The following is a 25,994-nucleotide window of genomic DNA, read 5'->3' on the forward strand; positions in this document are numbered from 1 at the left end:
TATGATGAGAGTATTTTCAAACTTTGCCAAATTGGACATATTAAGAAAATAATTTTAAGATTAAATTAGTACTTATAAATTATTCATGTGACTAAATATAATATATGAAAATTAGAGCTGGCAGATTAGGAAGCCCATTTGCGTCTGCTGATCGCCGCAGCTTCCAGCTAAAAAGTACAATAATTTATCGCAGAGGTAGAGTTTTAGTTACGGATTTATTTAAATATGTTAATTTTGATTCGAATGTTATATGCATATATAAAAAGTTCATCGAATAAAATACAACTAATCACTCCCTCCGTTCAATAATAGTTGTCTACTATATTATTTTTGGAATGTTCAACAACACTTATCCACTTTATGAAATCAATAAATAATTTTACATTTAGTTCCTAACTTATCCTTATTATTAATTATATAGTCATCATATTACATTTTTCAAGAAAAATCAGTACTGATTTTAAATTAGGGTCAAGTGAACTCAATAAACGTTTGTAAGTTAGCATTCCATTTTTAATTTCCTTCTCCTTTTTGGCTATATGACTTTGTGACTAGAGTAATTTAATTTGAGTTATTTCTTAATACAAAACAAATATAAATGATTTTAATAAATTATTTTTTATAATTGAATGACCTACAAGTTATCTATTTATTTATATAACAAAATATGCTACAAAATGACATATTTTATGTAATCTCATAAATGGGCAGGGGTCTGAAAGGATTAAAATATACACAAATATTTTTTTCAGAGCTTGTTTGGATTGACTTAAAAAAAATAGTTTTTAAGATAAAAATAAAAAGTCAAACTGAAATGACTTTAAGTCAAAAAATAAAAAGTAGGAGAAGACCTATTTTTGGTTTCTGACTTATTTTAAGTCATTTTTTACTTTGTCAAACACTTCATAACTTATTTTAAGTCATTTTTGACTTATTTGAAGTTATTTTTTTATATTTGTCAAACACTTCCAGAAGTCAAAAACTGACTTAAAAGTAAGTTTGACCGACTTTTAAGCCAATCCAAACGGGCTCTCAATCTTGTGAAGATAGAGAATCTGTTTCTAAATTATAAAATATACATATATTACTTCATCATTATTGTGTTTGCAACTTATATGAAAGTGCATTGTAAGTTTCAAGTAGTCGCGGTCCTACAATTATCTTAATTAATTCCATAATATCGACTATAAACAAATATATATTCTCAACACCAATGACTTTGGGCGTGTTCAAAGAAGATGGTTTGTGAAAGAAAATATTTTCTTGAAAAATAAGTAGGTTTCAAATTTATTTTTATGTTTGATACGTATGTAAAAAATATAATTTTAAAAGTAAGTATATATAATCTAAATAAATATAATATGTGAGAAAAGGATGGGATAGGAGTGTGGATGATGGGGATGGGAGCTACAGGGTGTGTGGGTAGGGGATGATGGGTGGGAGAACACAAGAATGTATACGTACGTAGAACGTCGCTTGTAGAATTTATTTTCCTGATTAGTTTCACTAAGGAAGTCATTGTCGAAACAACTTATTGAAAATATTTTTCCAAAAACTACCAACTAAATATGAGAATTGAAAAATATTTTCCTCCACACCAAACACAACCTACATAAGCAAATAAGTAAAAAGATAAAACAATAAGCATATAATTTCATATACATGAATCTCATAGTGTTAAGTGTTAATTACATTATTTTCCTACTCATTTTCAAATTATAAAAGTCCCTTAAAATTTATGAATTTCGGATACATCACCGGACTTCCGAATACATCAGTAGACATCCGGATACATGGGCGAAAGATGTATCAAAGAGGGGAGGGATGTAAAATAGGGGATATGACATCTGAATACATCGGGGATGTATGTATCAGAGAGGAGAAGAATGTATCAAGAGGGATAGGGATGTATTAGCGAGAAGGAAGTGAAGTATCCCAAAAGGGGATTTTTGATTTTTTTTTTAAAAATGGTCTGAAATTTTAGAGATTATGATAAAATAAAATGTGTATTTTGGTAATTTTTCTTATAATTTTCTGTAATAGTTGACTTCAAATAGTAAGTTTATGAAGTTAAAATGGGATTAACTTTGTATGTTAATGTATCAAGAAAATGTAGTTTAATCCTAAATCAATATAATTCTCGAGAAAAATGAACTTAATCGATCCTAATTTCATCGTAAAAATAAATGATTTGAGAATTGTCCAAAACGTTATATAGAATTTCAGAATGTATTATGGTTCTTAATTAGATGATCGTTTTGGGCTTTTTCTCTTCGGTAACATTTTATGGGCCGTTTGCTCTTTTGGGCCCATTAGCAGATTCATGGACTATGAATTACATGTTCTTATTTCACACTTAATCTCACATATTATAATACTTAATTTTTGTATAACTTAAATTATGCTAATATTTCCATAATCCAACAAGTCATTGCTAAAACAGTAAGGCAAATATATGAATGACACTTGTAGTCTATTAGTAGAAATTTTTAGGGCGTAATTACGATTTTTCATTAAGGAGATGAATCGAAGTGATTATGGAGAAAAAATATTTGAGATTCTTTCGCTCCTAAATAAAAATCTCCGATCTAATTTAATGGAGTAATCTTTTATGAATACCTATAGACTTATCTATTTACTGTGAATGAATTAATAAGTCGAGTTCATTGGACTTCATATGTTGCATACTTAAATAAAAATGATTCACCAAGCTAAGGATTTGTTAAGATGATTGAAATTCATCCGTTCTTTTGAATTAAATTTCGAGTCTAAGCAATCTAATTAATTAGAATCATTAGACTTTGAATACCAAACACTTTTGAATAAATAAATTTGTCAAGCGATATTATGAGATTATTGAAATCAATTCCTTTCCACTCTTATCCAAAATGATAAGTGTAAGACTTCTGAATAAATTTAGTAGGGAGCTTTCAAACTTTTATACCATCAATCAAACGTAATATAATTTTTTATCATAGATTTAATCATGAAATATCCTATTTTATTTCATCCAATTTGTGATTAATTTATTCCATAACCTTGATGGTCAAAATCCCTTCTGAGATTATAATTCCAAAACTATAATTCTTAGATAATTTAACCTACGTATCAAATGTTCCTTAAAAATAATAAAATTCCAAAATAAAATTCAAACTATTTCATATTTAATTTAAAATACTAACTAATATCATTGTTATTTTGTTCCACTATTTAAAAATATAAAATAATATCAAAAGATCCCAAGATGCTCATTAAGACATGCTACTCATGATTAAAGGAATATTTAGTTCCATTCTCATGATCTTTGACCATATTATATATATATATATATATATATATTCAAACTTGACTTTTCCTCCAAAATTATCAACAATTATACTGCAAGTTGAACAAAAAATCGTGGAAAGTACATTTTAAAAAAAAATTAGGACACATGTTGATAAAAATAATAAATCCATTTGACTTTTAAAGAGAACATCATTTAAATATGATAAAAAAGTTAAGAAGTTGGCTGGATCATTTTACTTAAAATATATTTGTTTAAAAAACAATAGCGGTCAAATAGAGGTTTAGACGAGAGAGTCATTATATTGGACTTTTTTCGTACGTTCAAAGAATATTGTGTCAATTAAAATTTTGATTATAAAAGTGAAAGTTGACATTAATTTCACATCTTGATATTTGATAATAAAATTGATTTCGTCCCAAAATTTACAACTCGAAATTAAAAACTTAAATTTAAGATTAAAAATTTACATTTCACTGCTTTATTCCTATCTCTAGAGCCGCTAACTTTTATGCATAGTTGCATACCATTATTATTATATATATGAATTATTTCTAATAAGTGGGAATATCTACTACTTAGCACATGACAAGTGTTGGATGATATGTGCTTAGATAGTGTTGTACATTCTTCTTTTATGGTTGTACCTTTAAAATTAACACCATTAATTATCTACCTCATTTGGGCCCATTTATATATATATTTATTATTATTCTAATAAGTGGAATATCTACTACTTAGCACATGACAAGTGTTGGATGATATGTGCTTAGATAGTGTTGTACATTCTTCTTTTATGGTTGTACGTTTAAAATTTATATTAATTGACAATTTAACACCATTAATTACCTACCTCATTTGGGACCATTTATTTCAATATATGTTGTCTATCTTATTCTTTTTTTCAACCTTTTATTTTAAACTTCTTGAAATTTAATTACCTATTTATTACTCTCTCTTTACACTTTTAATTGTTATGATTTCCTTTTTAGAGTCAAACTATAAGAATTTTAACTAATATTTTACAATGTATTTTTTCATCATATTCATATGCAAAAAATTACAATTTACAGTACTTTTTGTATAGATTTTGCATATTTAATTTTTTTGTTTAAAATATCAAATTAATACAATCTAATTTAACTTTGAAAATTATTATATTACTACTATTAATAAGAGTGAATGTGAGGAGCTTCCTGTTTATGGGAATTGACAAAAAAATCCTCAGATGTTACTTTTGTAATTTCACATGAAAAATGTAATTCAATTGGTTAGTTAAAGGAGTAGTGCAGCTCCATTTCATTTTTTGTATCTATTGGACTAATTTGTCCCCTTAAAACTACAAATAATTCGCACAACTTTCTGAAAACATGGGCCCCACTTATTACTACTTAGTTGTATTGCTTTGGTGATTGATATCAACTATTCTCTCTCCAATAATATTTCTCCAGTATTGACTTTATCCATTTTTAAAGAAATTATAAATAAAAGAGTAATATTACTATATCATTCTTTAAATATAATAAATATAATGTATTGAAAAATGACTATAATTAATGATAAGGGGTAAACTATCCATTGATTTCATAAAGTGAACAAGTATTGTAGGACATTCCAAAATAGTATAATAGACAATAATTATTGGACGGATAGAGTAGAATTAAGTCTTTCTTTCAGTACTTTTCTCATATTAATTAATTTCTCTTAGCATTCAATTAGTGACTCTTTAGTAGAATTAATTAGAATATTTTTTACTTAATATTACGCACAATAAGTAATAAGAGGAAGCTTTCGTTGGTCTGTTCTTTTAAGGGTATGTTGCTAAACCATCAACACTGAAAGGTAGTTCTGTTGATAATTGTGAAGAAAGCATATTAATGGATTAAAAATCAAAAAGAGGTAATTAAACCCTAAAATATTATAAAGACATCTATAAAATTTGGTTGAAGCTCAAAATCTATTAGTGCCATATAAATTAGGATAGAGGAAATAACATATATTATTTGAAATAACATGAAACGTACTACAAATCACACAATAATTAGCAACTTCAAAATTTAAAGGACATACAAAAAATTTGATCAACTCTCAAAATTTTACTAATGTCACATAGTTTGGGATAGAAAAAGTAACATATACGTAAAATATATTATAACTCATAATAATTAAATAACTTCAAAATCTAAAAGACATACAAAATTTGCTTGACTTTCGAAATTCTATCAATGACACATAAATTGGGACAAAGAGAATATTGAAAATTACATATAAAGTATTATTAACCACAATAATCAACAACTTAAAATTTAAAGAACAAACAAAAAAATTATTTGACCGTTAAAATTTTATTAATGTCACATAAATTAAAATAAAAAATATAAATATATGTTGGGCCCGTGCTAGCACGGGCTACTGTAACTAGTATGAATAGAAAAATCAATAGAATCTTCTTAACTTTTTTGTAAAAAAATAATGGATGCTTAGGTAACAAATTATAATTTATCCAGTACTTAAAATTGATTTCAAGTTGTCATGTTTTATATTTGAAAAAATACATAATTACCCCCATCAAATTTATACTTGTTTTTCAAGTAGAAAACTTAAAGTTTGCGAATGTCCTATTACCCCACGAAATCATTTTTCAATCATTATAAATACACCATTTTAACCCATTTTTATAGAGGCTGTGATATCACGTCTGAGAAGCGCGCAAATGAGTAAAATTTAGCTCCAAACCAGTGCAAAAATAACGTGTGGCATTGCCAATTTGAACCCTCAATTATTGCATCTTCTTTGTTTAAGGAAGACAACAACAAAGTTGAAGAACTTCCAAAATCTGAGCAAAAAGGCTTTAGCGGAGTTGAAATAGTTGTTAAGATGCTCTCACTGCTCCACCGCCACCCCCATCGGCCAAGGACGAGGAGAAGAAATCAGATATCACTGCTGTCGCAGAGAAAACCAGCTCGTCGTCGATGAAATTCTTCCCCGGTGACGAACCAAAAAGATGATTTTTCGATGGAGTTAGACTTTGTTATCCAGTTACAATTGAGTCTCTTAGCCAAAATCCAATCTGAAACAACAACAAAAGCTACCCATAATTTAAATAGCAAAATTTGATGAATTTACAACTTAGAAGTCAACATTTCTAAAGATCTAAACAAAATTGAAGCCATTAGAGAGTGACCATTTTTTGCAGTATATGATTTGATACAACATGTGTTGAATAAACTTTTTGAATCAACACCCATGAGCAATTGATGGCTGGACAAAGATGGATTGAAGGTCAGATAGATTTGAGTTCAAGTGGCACAACACCTTCGATCGATCATAGGGCCTATTCTACCCTTACCGAATTCATTCTATTGAAGCGTAACGTAAAAAGCTTCTTCTCATCTTGCATTTCTTTGGTTTGGAAGTTCTAGAATCTTGTCTGTGGATTTCTATAACAAAGGAAGGTACCGGTTATGAGCCACATTCAGCGAAGAGTTTTTGGTTTTTGTCCCCTTAATGCATTATAAATTGCAAGGAAAAATGATAAAAAAAAAGTGGAATTCTATAGGTTTAGCTAAGACAATTTCGGAAATTAGAAACTTATTCCTTTTTTGTTTGGTGCGAGCTCAACTTAAGCTATACATTGCCCGAGACCCAAACCGCTCTTCAACCACTTGTGACAGAATTTCCAAATCTATTTAGTATGGAGATGTTGGCAGAAGAAGGTTGCTTTGCTCTTCTTCTTCAGACACATTTGGCATGGTGCTAGAACTTTGTTCAGAGATGTTTTTGCTGGTATTGACCCAAATTTAGATGCTCAAGTCGAATTTGGTAATCCAAAAATAGATACAAAATGTGTTGAATAAGCTTTTCGAATCAACACCCATGACCAATTGATATCCAAACATCAATTTTATTCATTGCTTTTCATTAATTTGCAATTGATTGTTTCTTGTTCATGGTGGAATTCGTAAAAGAAGACGTTTCACAGTAGTTTGAGTGAAAAGAAGGAGAGAGAGGAGAGTGAAATGGGTGGTCCGATTAGATTTGAGGGTTAATGTGTGAATGGTTCGGGTATTACCCGATTCTTTATTAATGGAAAGCAATAAAATAAAATAATATTATTTCATTTGAGAGTGAACACACGCGCAGGGTTTGAGATTAACATTGTTGTCAAAATGGTATATTTATATTAATTGAAAATGGTTTTGTGGGTTAATAAGACTCTCTCAAACTTTAAGTGTCTACTTGAAAAATAGATATAAATTTAATGGGGTAATTATGTATTTTCTCTTTATATTTAACAAAGAGGGAAAATTCATTTGGATAAGTCGAGAACAAATCTATGTCAATAAAATTTAAACTCATAAATTAAGAATGTATACGATGAATAAGTTCTAGATTTATTGAACCTAATAAATTTAATTTAAATTTTGTATATGAATTAAAAGATGCGCCAAATAAGTACAAATAATTCAACATTAATCAATTAAATGAGATGTAGATATGTGGTAGAATATCATTTGAACTCATAAAGTTTTCACATTCTAATATTATGGTTCAACTTATAAATATGTATATATAAATTACTTTAATTGCTATTTTGATTTCTTTTTTTGTGCAATTTTATTTAATTTAATGTATAATGTATTATTTGCTCGTTAAGTTTGAATCTAAATCACATAAGATCCATTATAAGAGGAACCACTCCTAATTTTTATTTTATTTTAAACACTAATTTTTTTTCATCAAAACGGCGATTGATCTCATCTATCCATCTTGTACGCTTTACATTTAGACTAAAATCAACACATCAGGAAAATTGCTAAAAAAATAGTGAGATAATTCATAAAGAAAAAATACAAAGTAAATAATAATTATATAATTATTTTCTCTTTTTATATTCGATGTCTGATATCTATGTGTATTAGAGCCTGATTAATTTGAATTAACTCCATATCAATATCTTTTTTCATATCATGAACTCAAAATCAAGACCTTCGATTAAAAAAAGTTAACATCGTTCAGTGTACCATATCCATCGACGATATATTAATATTCCTTATCCGTACTAGTTAATCGTACCTTTAATCATATTTCTACATAAAAACAAAGTTAAAAATAATATTAAAAAATATCTCAATCTTCCTTAAAATCATACGTAATTTAATAATTCTCAGATTGTGACAGCTATATGCTTCCTACCTAATTTTATTTTTCCTTTTTTCCACTTTTTTGTCTTTATTTCAACTTATTCACAGGATTCTTGGAAAATTTTGTTGATCAATTAAATATTTAAAATTTCGTTTCAACTTTTTGAATAATCTTTTCAACAAAAATCCAGTAAGGGAATAATGCCGTATTTTTGACGTTATCTTTTTTTAAAAATAAAATAGATATACCATAGTCACTGTTGGTTAAAATTATACAAATCTTAATTATTAATCAATATATGAACAATTCTTTTTAACCAGTGACCAGATGCCTACGTGATGATTATTCCTGGTATCTAATGGCAAATTCAGAATTTTTAATTAAAAATTCAAAATATATAAAACGAAACATATAGATTAATGAAATTCAACATCACTATATCTATAAAAAAATATTTTAACTTTATATCTACAACATAATTTTTCGATAATAGAGTTTGGATAAACTCCTCAAACTCTGCCCTTGCCTTTTTTCCATTTTATGTAGTATTGTTTGATTATACACACATAATTAATAAAAGAAGAATTAAACTTCTAAAATTAGTGGTTTAAAAAGTCATAAATATTAATATGATTATAAATAATTTCATAAGTAGAAAATGAGAATTTTTAAATAAATCATAAATATTACCTGACTATAAAATAATTTCATAAGTGTAAAATAAATAATTTTCAAATTTATTTCTAAATACATAAAATATCTTCTTCTCTTTTTTTGGATAAATTTAAACGTAAAGTCTATCCATAAATTAAGACAAAACGGCATAATTCAAGGTAACTAATACGCAATTTTATTTTAGTTTACCTTTTACTCCTAACTTATTAACTTCATTTAACTAATTTGGACTATGACAGAGTGGTAAGTATTTCACCATCAATAATCAGGGTTCAGATTTGAATCTCTCTAGTATGGAGTCGCTTTTATTAGAAATTATTTGCGTGAATTTGAATTTAATCGAACTATAATGTGTATCGAACATTGGATATAAGATAAAATTCACCCAACCTCGATGCCTACCACCTTACCCCAACCACCCCACCCCTCCGTCAGTCATGCAACAAAACCGGGTCCATATCGAAAACTTCAAACGTACTTAAACGTACTTTTTTTGTTTGTTTTTTATATATGTGTGAAAACAAAGACCTATTAGAATATGGAATTTTAGTCATAAATGGATTTTGATTTGAATTATTCTCCTCTCTCATTAAATTATCTCAATGACTCAAAGAATATTACATAACATTAAAGAGAGGAGAATTGGAATTCTTATCAAAAATGGATTCTTTATAGCAAATTCTTTTTTCATATTGTGAAAGATTTGTTCTTTTGGTTCTTGAGTCTCATTTTGCAAAAAAGGTATGTTTATTTTTTCAATTTAAGCTAATGGGTGTCTTTTTTTTTTTTTTTGATTTATGAATATGATTTTGTATTTGGGGTTTCATGGGGTTTGTTAATATTGATATTTCTTTGTTTTAATATCCAAGTTAGTGTGCTTTTCATCCTTTTGTTGTTTGTTAAGATTGTTTAGCTTTCTTAGTTTAATAAAAATGAAATCTTTGTAGAAAATCCTTTTCTTTAATGTGAAAGACTTTTCGTTTTGGTACTTGAATCTAATTCTGTAAAAAGGGTATGTTTATTTTTTCAATTTAAGATAATGGTTGTCTCTCTTTTTTGTTTGGATTTATGATTGTGATTTTGTATTTGGGGTTTAATGGGGTTTGTAAAGATTGATTATTTTTTTTTGGTTTGATAGCTAAATTAGTGTGCTTTTATCCCTTTGTTGTTTGTTTTATTGTTTATCAAAGGTGGAATCTTTATAGAAAATCCTTTTTTATGTTGTGATAAAATTTTATCATTTTGGTACTTGAATTTGATTTTGCAAAAAGTGTGTGTTTAGTTTTTTGATTTGAGATAATGTGTGTCTCTCTTTTTTGTTTGGGTTTATGATTATGATTTGTGTTGGGGGTTTAATGGGGTTGGTTAATATTGATGTTTCTTTGTTTTAATAGCTAAATTAGTGTGCTTTTCATCCTTTTGTTGTTTGTTAAGATTGTTTAGCTTTCTTAGTTTAACAAAAATGGAATCTTTTATAGAAAATCCTTTTATTTTTTTATTATTGTGAAAGATTTACCCTTTTGGTACTTAGAATCTGATTTTGCAGAAAGGGTATGTTTGTTTTTTGGATTTAAGATAATGTGTGTCTCTCTTTTTTGTTTGGATTCATGATTGTGATTTGTGTTGGGGGTTTGTTAATATTGATATTCAGATTAGCATGTTTTCATCCCTTCGTTGTTTGTTAATATTGTTTAGGTTTCTTGTATTATTAACTTTTTGCTTCTTTTTTTGTTTTGGGATTTTCTAGGACTTGAAGGAAGGTTGTTTGATTTTGTAGCTGAAGAGGGTTTCTTCTGCTGTTTAAGGTAATAGTCTTTTCCTATCTGATTTGAATGAATGTGAAAAGGTGATAATTATTTGTTTTTTCCTATATCTGCTTACTCTTTTTGAAGAAGAAAGAAAAAGAAAAAGATTTCGTTTAATTCTGGTTCAACTTGTTCTTGAAGGAGGCATTCTTGAAGGGTGTCTATTGTGGCTGTCATTGATCATTTATGGTGTGTGTTTGCACATAGGATTGAAGGCTGAGTTGATTATTGATTGATGGGTATGAACAAATTGTTTTTTGAAAACATAGCGAAACTGATAGGACAATTTGAGGGGATTGTCGAATTGGAACCTCCTCCTGAACTGAAGAAGGAAAAGGAGAAGAAATTTGGTACTAGTTACCAGGTTTTTTAGCCTGATTTCGGAAAAACAATGGACGAGGAAGCTAATTCTTGGATTAGGAGAACGAAATTTTCTCATACCATTTGTCATAGGTTGGATGCAGCTAGATTGTCCAGTAACCCTGTCAGTTTTCAGCCTAGAAGTATTACAGGTGCCAAAACTAGACCTGGAACAACTTCTCTTAATTCAAGACCTGATCCAACTGTTAAGCAAATTCAGCAAAACCCGAGTACAAATAAGCAGAGGGCTTTATCCCCTCTTCCGAAAACCAAACTTCCCGATACCTTTAAGGAAGCTCGATCTGATCAGAGGAGATTTTCGACTCCACATCCTCAAAGGAAGGGACATGAGAAGGGCATTGTGGGTAAGTTGTTCCTCAAAGATTCTCATGAAAAGAAAATAGCTAGTTCCGGTTCTGCTATTTCAAAGTCAGCAGCAAAGTTCAATGACAAATCAAAGAGCCGGAACCGGAAAGATTCTGCATGGACAAAGTACTTTGATCACAATGGGCGCAGGGTTACGGCTGTAGAAACAGCTGATGAGTATACTGTTGATCTTTCCAAGCTATTTCTTGGGCTTAGATTTGCTCATGGTGCGCATAGTCAGCTTTACCATGGAATATACAGGGATGAACCTGTTGCTGTGAAAATGATAAAACTACCTGATGATGACGAAAATGGAGCTTTAGCGACTCGGTTGGAGAATCAGTTTACTAGAGAAGTTACTCTCTTGTCTCAACTCCACCATCAAAATGTCGTAAAGGTAGTTAACAATGATCAATTTTCTTGTTTGATGCATTCAATTTGAGCATATTGCATTCTGCATATACATTCCTTACTGTATTTGATGGTCTTGACAAAGAATTTTTAAATGGAAGTTCTTCCATGGCATCAGTTTGTTTTGTTTTTCTTTTAATATCTTGGCAGCTGCCATTTTTATGTTTTAAATTGGTAAAACACAACTTTGGCAACTTATTTTTGTTTTCAAAATCATCTCTGATCTAGTTTTTAATGACCTCTTAATGCAGTTTGTAGGAGCATGCAGAAAGACACCCGTTTTTTGTGTTGTCACTGAGTATCTATCTGAGGGTTCTTTGAGAGCACACCTTCACAAGCTTGAGGACAAGTCCCTAACCTTGCAAAAACTAATTGCACTGGCCTTGGATATTGCTCATGGGATGCAATATATTCACTCACAAGGCATTATTCATAGGGATCTCAAACCGGAAAATATACTTATCGATGAGAACTTCCACCTTAAAATTGCAGATTTTGGAATTGCTTGTGAGGAAGCATATTGTGATCTTTTGGCTGATGATCCAGGTACTTACCGATGGATGGCACCTGAGATGATTAAACGAAAATCATATGGACGGAAGGTGGATGTGTATAGTTTTGGACTCATTTTATGGGAAATGGTGGCCGGAACTGTTCCTTATGAAGATATGACACCAGTACAGGCTGCTTTTGCTGTTGTGAACAAGGTATTGAATTTTTTTCTTTTTCATCTATTCTAGGTATTGAAGTTAGTATTACGAACTTTATGCTTAGTTGTCATGGTGCACAAAAGTATCATTGGTTTATATGTTATCTTTTTCCAAATAATTTATGACCGCTGATGCATCTGGAAGATGATGCACACAATTGTGACCTTGCCATGGATGACCCTTTTTGTCCCTATGACTAGCCAAGAGACAAAATCATGCCCCTAAACCCCATCCCCCCCTCACAAAGGATTGTTTCTGTCAATAGCTTCATCATATCTTAAAAAGAGGATTCCCCCCTCCCCCCCCCCCCCCCCCCCCCTATAAGTCTGCTATTAAGGAGGATTATGTGTAATTCTGAAAGAATGTCTCTGGAACCTTTCAGAATATGAGACCACCTATTCCTGGGGACTGCCCTCTTGCCATGAGAACTTTGATCGAACAGTGTTGGTCTTTGCAACCAGAAAAGAGGCCTGAGTTTTGGCAGATCGTGAAGGTACTGGAGCAGTTTGAATCTTCAGTTGCGCATGATGGGACTCTGAATCTAGTACAAAATTCAATGTTTCATCACAAGAAAGGGTTTCTTCATTGGATCCAAAAACTTGGATCCGCACATCAAAATGCTTCATCAAAGTCTAAGGCTTTCTCATGAGTTCCTCGATTATCTAGCTTTGATAGCTTTACCAAGTCCCGCTGTAATTAAAGAGGTTTATGTTCCGTTCTGCTATGTTTTTTCTGCCTCACCATTGTACTAATGCGTGATTAGGTTGTAGGTGTGTGTCGAGGTGAAATGCTTCTGTAATTTTACATGATAGATAACATGGAACATGATCACCAGATTTTGAGTGTGACTGCAAATTGCCTATCTATGGCTAGGAGTAACGTGACTGGAATAAAGCTCTCTTTACCCATTATTAATATTGTATTTATGTCTTGTTTCAATGTTTTCTTTCCTTTGAAAAATTAGCTTTTGAATTCTGATGTGATCAGCGAAATAGTGTTAGCCTTGTTTACTTGGCCTGAAACATGGGCTCAATGCTGAATCAGTGTAGGGTGATATCAATGAATATTTGTTAACATTGCCAAATGTTAACACTCCCTCCTGCTGAATCTTGTTTACTGTATAACTTCATAAGTGAAAAGTAAAAACAGGTACCTCATTACTCGTCTAATAGAGAAGCTGATTATCAGAATTGCTAGATTGGTAAATATCGTAGTGAATTAAATGATTTTAAGATGTATACAGAGGATTCATACAGTCGACCTCAACTAGTTTGGTATTTTGATTGATTGCAATAAACAAATCTGATATGGCTGTTATTGAGCGTTGGAGCTAAGAATTTAGATGTTGCTCCTAACTGAGCATTGTAGCTAAAGTTTTCTCTAGTCTTCCACTTTATTGTATTCTCAAAATGTATTACACGATTTTGAAATATACCTTTCGTCATACTATTGGGACATTGGTGCCTCTGCTGTCTAAAATCTAGAGCATATGGACCCTTTTATACTAACGAAAATACTCGTGTCATAATCTTATCTATCGATCCGACATTTATTGTATATTGGGTCGACGGATAAGATTGTGCCACGTGTCCCTATTTAGTCTTCCGTTAGAGTGAAGAGCACATATGCTCTAGTTTTTGAACAGTAGAGGCACCAATGTCCCAAAAGTATGACATAGGGTATCTGCATATCATTTACGATAGTTTGAGGGTATATTTGTCCTTTTTTCCTTTTAATAAATTAAATCTTAATGTTTAAAAAAAGGACCAATGAGTAAAAAAGAGATCTTTTTGTTGTGTCCGAGGATTTTATAATTTACAATCTAACAGATATCTTGGTGATGCTAGTATAAAATAAGTGCAAAAAATAAATGGTGCAATTTATCAGTATTATTTAAAAACTATTGAAATTATATGCGCTTCGCGCGGCTATATGAAATATTTATAAGATAATAGTATGAAATATGTAATATTTAGGTTAGTATCGAATATATAGATAATATTAATATTTCTCTTCATCTGCGATATCATAGGTTTTTTCATTTTTTTTAAACATATAAAATATTATTTTTTTTTGTATATGTATATAGTATAGAAAAATATTTACCGTGGTGAAGTAAATAGAATAAGAGATAATATGTTGAAATAACAATATATTGTATTATGTTGAAAATATTTTATATGTTTTAATTTTTTCTATCTTTTGTAGGAGTACTAATTTTCTATTCAAACTCTGATTTCGTCAAAACAAAATTGATTTTTTTATTATGTCATTATTATATTTGCTTATTATAATTTTTTAAACATTAAATAAATATTTATAAGATTTATGAAAAATGAAACATACAAAAGTTATGAATAATATTTAATATTAAAAGTTACAAGTAAGATGAAGAGACATGAGTTATAAATAATTCAAATGTATAATTTTATTAGACATTAAATGCATTACTAATTATGCATTGATTTTATTTGTAAAATAAATAAATAAAAATAAGGGGTGAAAATACAAAAAATGAACAGACAAAATATAATAATTGGTGACTACATAAAAATTATAAATACATTTCAAAGCAAAAAGAACGGTGACAAAAACAGATTGTTACATACGCAAAAAATGGCATCATGAAAATAATATTTTATTTTTCAATTACTTTTTTTATAATTATAATAAAAATGAAACTCCTAATAATCATAATTTTTTTTGTTGTTAAAATGAGATAATTATATTAGTTTTGCTACATAACAAAGAAAAAGTAGAATAATAAAGGATCAAATGATTAGCATTGACAATATAATACATTTAGCTAAATTATTTATACAACTCAAAATTTAAAAAATTCTAGCAAAAGTAACTAAGTTGCTAATACAATTCAAAGTGAAAAAATAATCTCTAATTATGCTTCATTTTTTTTCCTTCTACCATCTTCCTTTGCAAGTAGATCCGTCATCATGTTTTGATCCATATGTCAAACACTTCATTATATGCAACCAACTGAATAAAAAAAATATCATATACCAATTAAAAGTAATTATGTCAAAAGAAAGAACGAAATTTAAACTATATGTAATATCTTTATATATTATCTTTTCAATAGTGCCAACGATACTAAATAATAATTATTTCTTGAAATTTAACAAATATTATAACCAAACTATATTATATCCAGAAAACTAACTATTAGAAAGAGCAATGCAAACAAACAACACATTGTTAAGAATTACATAGATTTTTTTAAATCATACTTGCTTGATGAATGATAATACAAACATAAAAAATATTAAGAAAGCATGTCTAAGTACATAAAAATAAAAAGAAAGACTTGAGAATGAAATATATTTTACCTTCATATACTTTTTTTTATTACATGTTAGTTAATTCACAAACAACTATGATGATAAAGAGAAATTATAACTTTGTATGTGAATCTTCTTGAAATAAATATGACTGATATATTTATTATCTTCATGTACTTTTTTTTGTTACATGTTAGTTTCATTCACAAACCAACTACGAATTTATATAGACAAAAATAAAGGAAATAAAAAATAAATTTTTCAATGAAATATTTCTTATCTTCATGTACTTCTTTTTTGTTACAAATCAAACCAATATGATGAAAAGAGAAAGGATAATTGTGAATGTGAATCTTCATGAAACTAAAATGAATTTATAGGCAAAATAAAATAATACCATAAGACATCATAAGCTTACAAATTTAAGTTTGAAGGTTATGGACATAAAAATTATGAGAGTTATGAATATTATTAAAAGTAAAAATTAAAGAGGGGCAAGTCATAAGATAAATTATGTTTCTCCTTTTATTATAAGTGAGACAATAATAAAAAAAGAATATGAAGAGTTTTTGTTATAAATGTTCCTCCATTAATAAAATATTTATTTGTAATAAATTTAAGTAATTTATTTTTATAATATAATAATTATTTTTTTAAAAAAAAAAAGCCAAAAAAAAAGAAAAAAACTAAATGCAAATGGAGGCAGGAGGCCATAGAGAGGTATCACGTCACCTTGTCTATGGTCCTCCTTTATATAGATATATAGATGTTAAGGATTTGTACAAATTAATTTGGTAATATCAGTAGAATTGATTTTATATATTTTTTTGGTTTAAGTGAGGTCATTTAATGAAAATTGCTTCTTCTTTTTTTTGGTGCAAAAATATATTGTCTTTTGTCAACTAAATTTATGATTAGACAAGAACTCATTCATTGCAATATTCCTCTTTAGTTGTACTAATTGACCGTTCTTTTATTTAATTTTGTCTGCAAAAATAAATCTATTTTGCATCAATTCAAGCAAACTTACGTTGAGAAAAAAAAGACTTAACACGTTTTGTCACTAATTTTTGTTAGGTAACATATAGATAGTATGATTATCACTAATTCCTCGTTAAATATGATCAATGATGAATATTTGTTGTTTTAACAAAAAATATGTATTGTTAATTCCGGTAAAAAATTTAGTCTCTTTACAATATTTTAAATTATTAATTTCTCTTACATTATAAATTCTTCATATTTCCTAAATGATCATATAAGTCTAACCAGATTAAAAGACTCTCAATGAACCACAAGTAAACGTATTGACATAATTAATTGATACATAGCTTACATACACCTTTTTATCAATCATATTCTATTAATCTTTAAATTTTCGTAAATTTAAAGAAGCTATTGGTCTTTCAGTATTTTATGTAATTATATATTTACAATTTACTTTATCTGTATTAGCATTTTCAAATTATCGATTTCGCTTGGATCCCCCTTTTAAAAAATTATTTTTCTCCCCATTTCAAGTCAAGAAATTTTTAAAAAATCTAGAAATAAAATTGAAGTATCTCACAAGTAAAATTCTATAATTGATTAAAATTCTCAAATGGCTTTACGAATTAGAGGCATAAGAATAATATAAATTATTTCCACATTGTAGAAAAAAAGTATAAAATGAAAATTCTTAAAGAGAAAAAAAAAAGGGTGTAATTTGAATTAGTTGATTAATAAATAAGTTCTTTAATTTTAAAGAAATTCTAGTTGTAATCTTGACTTTTTTTTTTAATCACTATTTTCAAGTCAACTTAATTTTTTGTTTGTGTGTTTTCACACCCATTTGAGTTTTACATGCTATTAACTTCTTTACAAATTATTTTCACTTTTTAGTTTTCCTCTTTCTTCATTGTTATTTCATTTTCCTCTCTTTTTCTTCTCTATTCTCTTTTAAAAAAAAACTTTTAGTCTTTAAGGATCATGGAGTCATGGAATCCCCAAATAATGTGAGTTTCTAAGTAAAAGTTGTTTTCTAATTATTTTTTTAATGTTGTTTTCTCTTTTTGCATTGTCATTATTTTAGGTTTGAGTGATTTTTCTAATCAAAGAAATTTATGTAAAAAAATGTTTTATCTTGAAAAATAGTTATTAGAGAATCTTTCAATGGTGTTTTGATAACTTTTCAATGTTGTAAAAATAGGAGAAAAAAAGTAAGTTTTGATTGAAACAAGTGATATAGAATAAACGTAGAACAAAATAAAATGATTTTCACTAGGAGTTTTAAGAATTTTTTTGGGTACATTTGAACAGATTAAATCAGATCAGATTAATAACTGGATTGGATCAAAACATGTGCAATTTTGGTAGATGTATTGATTTTTTAGGTCACTTACGTTTTTATTTTTAAAAATTTGATGTTCTTTTTACAAGCTTTTCTGGATTGGATCAAAACATGTTCAATTTTGGCAGATGAATAGATTTTTTAGGTCACTTACGTTTTTATTTTTAAAAATTTGATGTTCTTTTTACAAGCTTTTTACACTTAAAAGGTTTAAAAGATTATTTTATTTTATTTTATTTTGTTGTTAGTGATCAAGGAATTTCAATTTCTCAATTTTTGCCTAGGCTCAAATAATAGGTCATAAATCAAGTGGTCGAACTCATAATTATTATTCGCCTCTTTATTTGTTAGTTTATTTTGTTTATTACGAAATCAAGCTATTAAATACTTTTTCTTTTTATTTATCACGACTAATCAAATTAATGTGTTTTTTTTTTTTTAAATTTTAGATATAATTTTTATAAGTTAATTTGGCTTACAAACCTAATTCAAATCTAGACAAATTAGATGAATTTCGATATTAATAAAGTGAAAAAAAAATCATTTTCCCTTATATAATCCTCAAAACTTTGCCTCTTATTAAAATTTAAATTTAATTCAATTTAAGGTATTATTAAAATTAGTTTACTTTATTTGAGACAATGATCTATTATTAAAACTAATTCCTCCACCTTTATAAGATAGAAAAAAAACTATCTACTTGTGAAATTATATTAAATACTAAATTTTAGTCAAAAATTTAAATAAGTAAATATAAGTAACTCTTTTTTTTCAAATAATTTTAACACTTAAAAGTCCATTTATTCACACAAGACCCCAATTAATATTTGGAGTAAATAAAACACAATTCTTTTTTTTGGTTTCCATCCAGTATCCGATGCCCAAATTGGAGCTCCAACTATATACGGATCACGTTTTGCAGGTCTTGAACCCGAGACCTCTGGTTAAGGGTGAAACATTTCCACCAGTGCACCTCAATCCATGTTGATAATAAAACACAATTCATTAATTCTAAAACCTTGAATAAACACAAAAGTCTAATTAAGGATACATTTAACCAATTTAAATAGTAGAGGGGCAAATTCTAATGTCTTCTCATAGTCATGTCAAAATTTAAAAATTTAAATCACATATTTCAAATTGTGTCAGTAAATTAAGACCAAATTTGTAATTAAACAGTTTATGACTCAATTTTGAAAAAATTTCAGGCTGGACAAATACCTCTACAACTACTTGGTTAAAAAAGGGTTGCATCTGACTGCTGAGTTATTCGCCATCGAAGCTAATGTTGTGAATCCCGATACTGTTGGTAAGTTTTTTTGTTAAATTTATGGTTAATTTGAACTGATTATTTGCTTTAATCACGATTATTATTGTTAAAAGTTGTTTTCGTGTGATTTATAACTCACGGGTAGCCGTGAAATTAGCTATCGGTGCTTACTGATGTTTGAGTTAGGGTAGATTGTCTAGGTCATATCTCCTTGGCTCGCGTGAATGCAGGATGCTTCGTGCTTGGGATAAAAGAATTTGTCTATCACCTTTTTGGGGTTTTATACCCAAACTATGCATTATTTTCTTTTTCTACCTGAACTATTATCATGGTTTAGATAGGGAATGGGAATAGTTGATACGTGTTTTAATTTATAAATGATGATAATTTAGATAGAAAAAAGGAATAATGATAGTTAGGAAATGAAGCTCGTGCAAAAGCTGTAGTTTAAGTGTGTTTTTCAGCACTCAAAATTCTTATATGTTGTTTGATTGACTGGATATAGATATAGAATTTTGTTAATTCTTTTTAAAAACGGTTTATAAAGAGAAGTCTGCCCTCATAAAATAGATTGGAGGGATGTGACAATTTATTGATTGATCATTTTATTTGTGGTGATGTGCTAATGTAGTATTATTTAATTATGTGATTTGTTTTAGCTATTGAGTCCCCGGAGGGATTGCTAATGGAATGGTGGGATGTGTTCTATGAAAAGTTCAGCTCTAATCAGGCCAAGCGTGCCCAAGAGCCATATTCTGAGGTATTCCGTTAACTTTTCTAAATTAAATTTGTCGTTTTTTTTGAGAAGGTAACATTTTGTATATTAACAAGTCAGTACATGAGTTGCACTGAAACCATATTTACAGCAAAATCTTCAAAAAAGTCTAATGCAATTTAGTTTCATCATCTGTAGATCACGGTTTTTGCTCACAAAACATCTTGAATTCCTTTTCTTCCATATTGTCCACCAAATGCAAGCTGAGACAATTCTCCATCTGTCTCTGTTGCAGTTCCTACTCCTGCTTCCTCCCAACTATAAAACAAGTGAGTTATTTGTTAGGCATGACACAATTAATGCTCCTAAGGCTAACAAAAATCCTCCACAGCTGTGTAGTTATCCTGCATTACAGAAATAGATGACCAACTGTCTCAACCTCTTCACCACAAAGGTAACATCTGGAACATAAAGAGAATTTCCTCTTCTCGAGGTTCTCTTGTGTCAAAACAGCCTCTCTTGCCAATAGCCAAGTAAAACAGACAACCTTGAAGGAGATTTTGGTCTTCCATATATGCTTCCATGGCCAATATTGTGTCTGTTGGTTTCCTTGGTTCAATAACTTGTAAGCAGAGTTCACCTTAAATATGCCATTGCTATCTAATTTCCGCCAAAGTCTGCTTCTTCACTTGTAGCTGTAAACTCCTCCAACATTCTGAAGAACTCAATGACAGAATCCCAGTCATCGAAGTTCTTCCTGAATTGAGTGTCCCATCCTTGTTGTGTCCATATGTCAGCCACACTCACATTCTGTTGTACTGCAATACCAGCTAATTCAGGGAACAAACCCTTTAAACTATGTGATCTCAACCACTTATCCTCCCAAAAGGAGATCTTGCAACCATTTCCTACTTTAATATTGGTGTGGTTCTTCATAAAAGGCCAGAGTACTCTAATTGATCTTCACTCACTAACCCCATATGGAGTAATTACTTCCTTTGCCATCCTTCTATCCTCCTCACCGTATTTGATAACCTTACTCTAGCACGCATGAGGTTCTTGTGAAAATATCAGTCATTTCAATATGAGATTAAATTTATCTTTTTTTTGGGACTATTATAATCTAAATGCATGATTCTTTTTTAATTCTCAGGCTGCACAGACTATTGACAACGTGGAGTATCATATCCCATTTGCTGCGCCAACATCTTGTCCTCATTCTGCTAGACCAGTTAGCTCTCCTACCATGCAGTCGTTTCAACTTAATTTTATAGATTACAATATCTCATTAGTGATGTCACTCTTTTTTTCTAACTATAGGCGCATAATATATCTTCTCTGGTGCCGGCCTTCCACCTGAGGACACCTGAGGATGAAGCACTACTTGATTTAAGGTTTCCTGAGATGGATTGTCCGAGTCCGAGTCAAAGTCAGAGGGTGCCAATTGTAACTGATTCTAGGTAACATGTTATATTTATTGCTAATGCGGACCAATATTTCTGCGCTTGATGTATTTTATAGTGTTTCCCTTGTTCACTTAACTTCATGTTATATCAATGCTGCTTTGTTCTTGAACAAAATCACGTTTCCATTGGGTTTTGTGCAATGCAATTATGACTGTAAAATTGAATTTATCTAATTCTCTGTGTTATCTTTCTGGATAATTAGTTATTGCTTAGATATTGCATAGCGAAAGCATCAATTTGGTTGTTGAAGGTCGTGAATCAGAAGATTTCTAACTTTTTTGGATGTTCATGTGTCATTCAGCCACCTGATGGAGCAGATTCCAAATAATGCCTCAACAGTGAGAGGCCAAAGTAAGTTTGCATTTCCAAGACAATAACTTTTTTTTTTTTTTGAAGTTATGACATAACTTACAAGGTTCTATTCCTTCCAGGATGAGGGAGAAGGGAAGTAAAAGAGGAAGAGGATCACTAAGTTGATAAAGGGGGAAACAAATGTTAAATGTTAGTTCAATTACTTTTGAATTCCTTAAGATTTGTGTTGTTAAGTATTGGAAATTGACCTCATCACCTTTCCTCATTGGAGAAAACCAAAAATTCTTTCTCGCAAAGAGAAAATGATGAACTCCACTTAAAGAGGAGAACTTTGGTAGTTTTCTAGCTCCATGCGCTTTGAGCACGAAGCCTTCCATATGAAAACACAGCTTGATTGGATCACTTTCATAATTGCTGATGTAATGATCACATTGTTAAGCAAGCTTAGACCATGATGCTCCAATATTTTCAAAGACGAAAAACATGACAAGATCTATGAGCTTGAAGCAAAAAGCGAGAATTGAAGTGCACCTTTATTTGAAGTAAAGCCCATAAAAAGCAATAAGAATTATGGGCTTGAAGCAAAAAGCGAGAACTAAAGCGCATGCTTCTTTGAAGTAAAGCGCACAAGTTATGGAAATAAAAAAATACCAAACATGTCTGAATTTAATGCCATAATAAAGCTAATATTAGTCCAACTTATCATTAGGATTATTTTTGTGTGTCGTCATTTGAAGCACACACTTCTCTGAAGCTTCCTCGCTTTGCTTGAAGTGATAACTCCTTGCTTGGCTTGCTTTATTGCTTTAAGCGACAAAACAATGTCCCTTAATAACACTATGAAACGCAACTTATCGTGCCATCATAACATGTATGAAAGTTGTTTTCCTTACTTTGATCCCTTCTGCAAGTAACTTGCTATAAAGAAAACATATTTAAACTACTCTTGTCTTTGCAAGTAGTCTAAAACCCTTTTATCTAGGTCCTTCCAATTTCAGGAAGATGTTACTAGAGGGGTCCGACCTGGTATAAGGAGTGTAGGAGAATGTTATAAACTAAATATAAATATTTCATTTGTGACTTCCTTTCTCTTTCCCTAATAATTGTTATAAGATAGAACACTAAAGTACATAATGAAGTAAATCATGGAAAATTAAAAAATATTAATCATGTATGAATTTAATGCTATAATTAAGTTGGTACAAATCCGACTCTTCCTAGTTGAGGCAAAAAGTGTCCTCTAATGGTTAGGATAACTTTGTGCTTCATCATTTGAAGCGCATGGTTTCGCTTATAAAGCAATAACTCTTCTGTTGGATTGCTTTATCACTTTTAGCGGTGAAAACAATGACTTTTAATAACACACATACCAAATCTTGCCATCATAACATGTCAAAGTCTTTTTTTTTTTTTTTTTTTTGAGATTGATCTTTTCTCTTTACCTTGATCGACTTCTATATTCTTCAAGTTGCTGCCTATAAAGTGAACATATTTTAAACTACTCTGTCTTTGCAAGTAGTCTCAAACTCTTCTACCTAGGTCATTACAATTTTATCAAGTTATTACTAGAGGGGTTTGATTTGGTACAAGCTGTTATAAACTTCCGTGGCTTCCTTTTTCTTTCCCTAATAATCGTAATAAGATAGAGCATAAAATTAAAGATATAAATATATAATGAGATAGAAACCTTTTTCCATTTTTCAATTCCACAAGTCGTCATAAATGCATAACCAATTAAGTCTCAAATCTCATTCTATTTTCTAATGATTGGGTGGTTGTTGAGCATGGTTGTTGAAGACTTGGTGTTAATAGCAAGTGTGACTTTCCATAAGAGGCGGATGTAGTGTTCCGGCGTTGGGTCCGCTCCCAGTACTTTCGACGCACAATATGAAGTTATGCCTAAAAGTCTACTAGAACCTCATGATTGACTAGAATTTCTGGATCCATAATTCTAAAAATACAATGGGTTCAATATGACGAACCTTAAAGGTTGAACCTATAGGGTTTAAATTCTGGATTCTCTTATGCTTTTCATTAACGTCTTTTAGTTTCCTATCATGCTTTTTTGATTGTTTTTTACAAAATCCTATAAGAAATAGTATACATTTAAGCTTAACATTAGTATTTGTGAGAAATATAAGGGAAAAATATTATTGAATTGTTGTTGTCTACATTATTATATAGGGACCCTATTTATAGACACTACAATAGACACCTTTTCCAACTAGGACACTGTAATACAAGCCTTTTCAAAGTAGGACACTATATATTATTCCTATTGCTATTACTATTCTTATTTCTATTCTAAGTAGGATTGTATATACCTATTACTATTCTAACACTCCCTCTCAAGCTAGTGCATACAAATCATAAATATCTAGCTTGTTACAAATATAATTAATACAAGGACTGATGAGGAGCTTGGTGAGATATCTGATCATGCAAGTTGATCACTCTGATACCATGTGAGAAATTTTAGGGAAGAATATTATTGAATTGTTGTTGTCTACATTATTATCGAGAGACCCTATTTATAGACACTACAATAGGCACCTTTTCCAACTAGGACACTGCAATACAATCCTTTTCTAAGGACGCTATATATTATTCCTATTACTATTCTAAGTAGGATTGTGTATACCTAATACTATTCTAACAATATTAATTTACAGTAGAAGAAAAGAAGGTATTCAAATGACGTTAGTTGGAACTAGTTTTTAATAAGGATGGTAGTTTTGATTACTGCATTTGCAACCACAATGGTAGAAATTTGGGACTAAAGGATTCTTTTTTATTAGTCAAGTGATCTTACTGGGCGTGTTTATTGATACTTCATGACATCTAAAAGAAATAAAGCAATGTTACACTTCCTTAAGGGTAAAGAGCATGAAGTTCTGAGTTACTACATTATAATATTGTCAAGAAGAAAAGGTATTAAATAGTCGAGTTTAGATCTATGATATGAATTTAAGCAATGTCATACTTGCATAATTTCTGCACCCAAGGGTGTAGGCTAGCAATCAATAAAATGGGTGAAAATCATATACTAGGATTCAAGTTCAAGTAGAGACGAAAAATGCTAGGTAATTTCTTCCTATTTGATCGAGTCTTAGTGAACAAATTTACCTAGAAGGCTAGTACCTATGTTGGTGGGAGGTAGTAGGTACATTCCAAAACAATTGAGGTGTGCTTAAGCTTTATGCGAACATTGGTGCGAAAAAAAGATAATAATCTCATAATCGTTATTAGAGTAGTTAGTGAAAAGCACAGAAAAGCTCCAAACCATGTTACCGGAAATTAGATCTAACTGTCGGAAACTGATTGGAATAAAAAAATAAATATATGGTCATCCCCGGAATGAAGAGGCGACCTCACTGGGAAATTTTTTCGAAAAATTGGCTGAAAACTACTGCACACGCTGATGTGTGTGGTGACGCAAATCTTGATCTTCCGTTGGCGCGTGACACGGAAAAACTCATAGGAGGTTACTGAGGTTTGCTCTCCCAAGTGTTCCGCACCTTGTGGTGATGTTTGTTTTCGCACAACACTTTACCAAACAAAAAACAATGCAAACCAGCCTTCGACAGTCATCGAAAGCTGACTGGTTTTCAATCTTTTTTGGTAAGTTTCTCACCAATGCTCTAATATTATTGATTGTGTATCAACATTATTACACAGAGAACACACTATCATACAACCCTTTATCAAGTAGGATACCATATACTGTTTCTATTTCTATTCTAAGTAAGTTTGTGTAGACCTATTCTTATTCTAACATCACTAATAGGCATATGAAGTGTTATGTTGTAGTTTTATCTGATAAGCTGAATGGTTAGTATTACAATGGG

The 25,994-nt window shown here is 29.9% G+C and overlaps 2 protein-coding genes across 3 annotated transcripts; both read left to right on the top strand.

Moving 5' to 3' along the window:
• The first annotated feature begins 9,559 nt into the window (after positions 1–9,559).
• LOC125826008 (serine/threonine/tyrosine-protein kinase HT1-like) lies at positions 9,560–13,669 on the top strand. Of its 2 annotated transcripts, none has more exons than XM_049505301.1 (5): positions 9,560–9,580; positions 10,854–10,911; positions 11,053–12,034; positions 12,300–12,755; positions 13,141–13,669. In XM_049505301.1, the coding sequence occupies exons 3-5, from the start codon at positions 11,303–11,305 to the stop codon at positions 13,405–13,407; spliced, it is 1,455 nt and encodes a 484-aa protein (XP_049361258.1). In that variant the 5' UTR covers positions 9,560–9,580; positions 10,854–10,911; positions 11,053–11,302; the 3' UTR covers positions 13,408–13,669. The 2 variants fall into 2 exon arrangements, with proteins under 2 accessions (XP_049361258.1, XP_049361257.1); XM_049505300.1 differs by lacking the exon at positions 9,560–9,580 and adding an exon at positions 9,629–9,847.
• A 5,921-nt stretch (positions 13,670–19,590) lies between these two features.
• On the top strand, positions 19,591–22,394 carry LOC125826003 (uncharacterized). Its single transcript, XM_049505296.1, has 6 exons — positions 19,591–19,692; positions 20,313–20,413; positions 21,522–21,599; positions 21,689–21,828; positions 22,136–22,185; positions 22,266–22,394. The coding sequence occupies exons 2-6, from the start codon at positions 20,339–20,341 to the stop codon at positions 22,268–22,270; spliced, it is 348 nt and encodes a 115-aa protein (XP_049361253.1). The 5' UTR covers positions 19,591–19,692; positions 20,313–20,338; the 3' UTR covers positions 22,271–22,394.
• The last annotated feature ends 3,600 nt before the right edge of the window (positions 22,395–25,994 follow it).

This window comes from Solanum verrucosum, unplaced genomic scaffold, assembly GCF_900185275.1.
Source record: "Solanum verrucosum unplaced genomic scaffold, falcon-dt-bn FXZP01000161.1, whole genome shotgun sequence".
NCBI lineage: Eukaryota > Viridiplantae > Streptophyta > Magnoliopsida > Solanales > Solanaceae > Solanum > Solanum verrucosum.

Coding starts and splice junctions, on each gene's coding strand:
- LOC125826003 (XM_049505296.1), top strand. CDS start 20,339: ATGGAATGGTGGGATGTGTTCTATGAAAAGTTCAGCTCTAATCAGGCC. Junction 21,600..21,688: donor GTCCTCATTCTGCTAGACCA/GTTAGCTCTCCT, acceptor TTCTAACTATAG/GCGCATAATATATCTTCTCT. Junction 21,829..22,135: donor CCAATTGTAACTGATTCTAG/GTAACATGTTAT, acceptor TGTGTCATTCAG/CCACCTGATGGAGCAGATTC.
- LOC125826008 (XM_049505301.1), top strand. CDS start 11,303: ATGGACGAGGAAGCTAATTCTTGGATTAGGAGAACGAAATTTTCTCAT. Junction 12,035..12,299: donor ACCATCAAAATGTCGTAAAG/GTAGTTAACAAT, acceptor CTCTTAATGCAG/TTTGTAGGAGCATGCAGAAA. Junction 12,756..13,140: donor CTTTTGCTGTTGTGAACAAG/GTATTGAATTTT, acceptor GGAACCTTTCAG/AATATGAGACCACCTATTCC.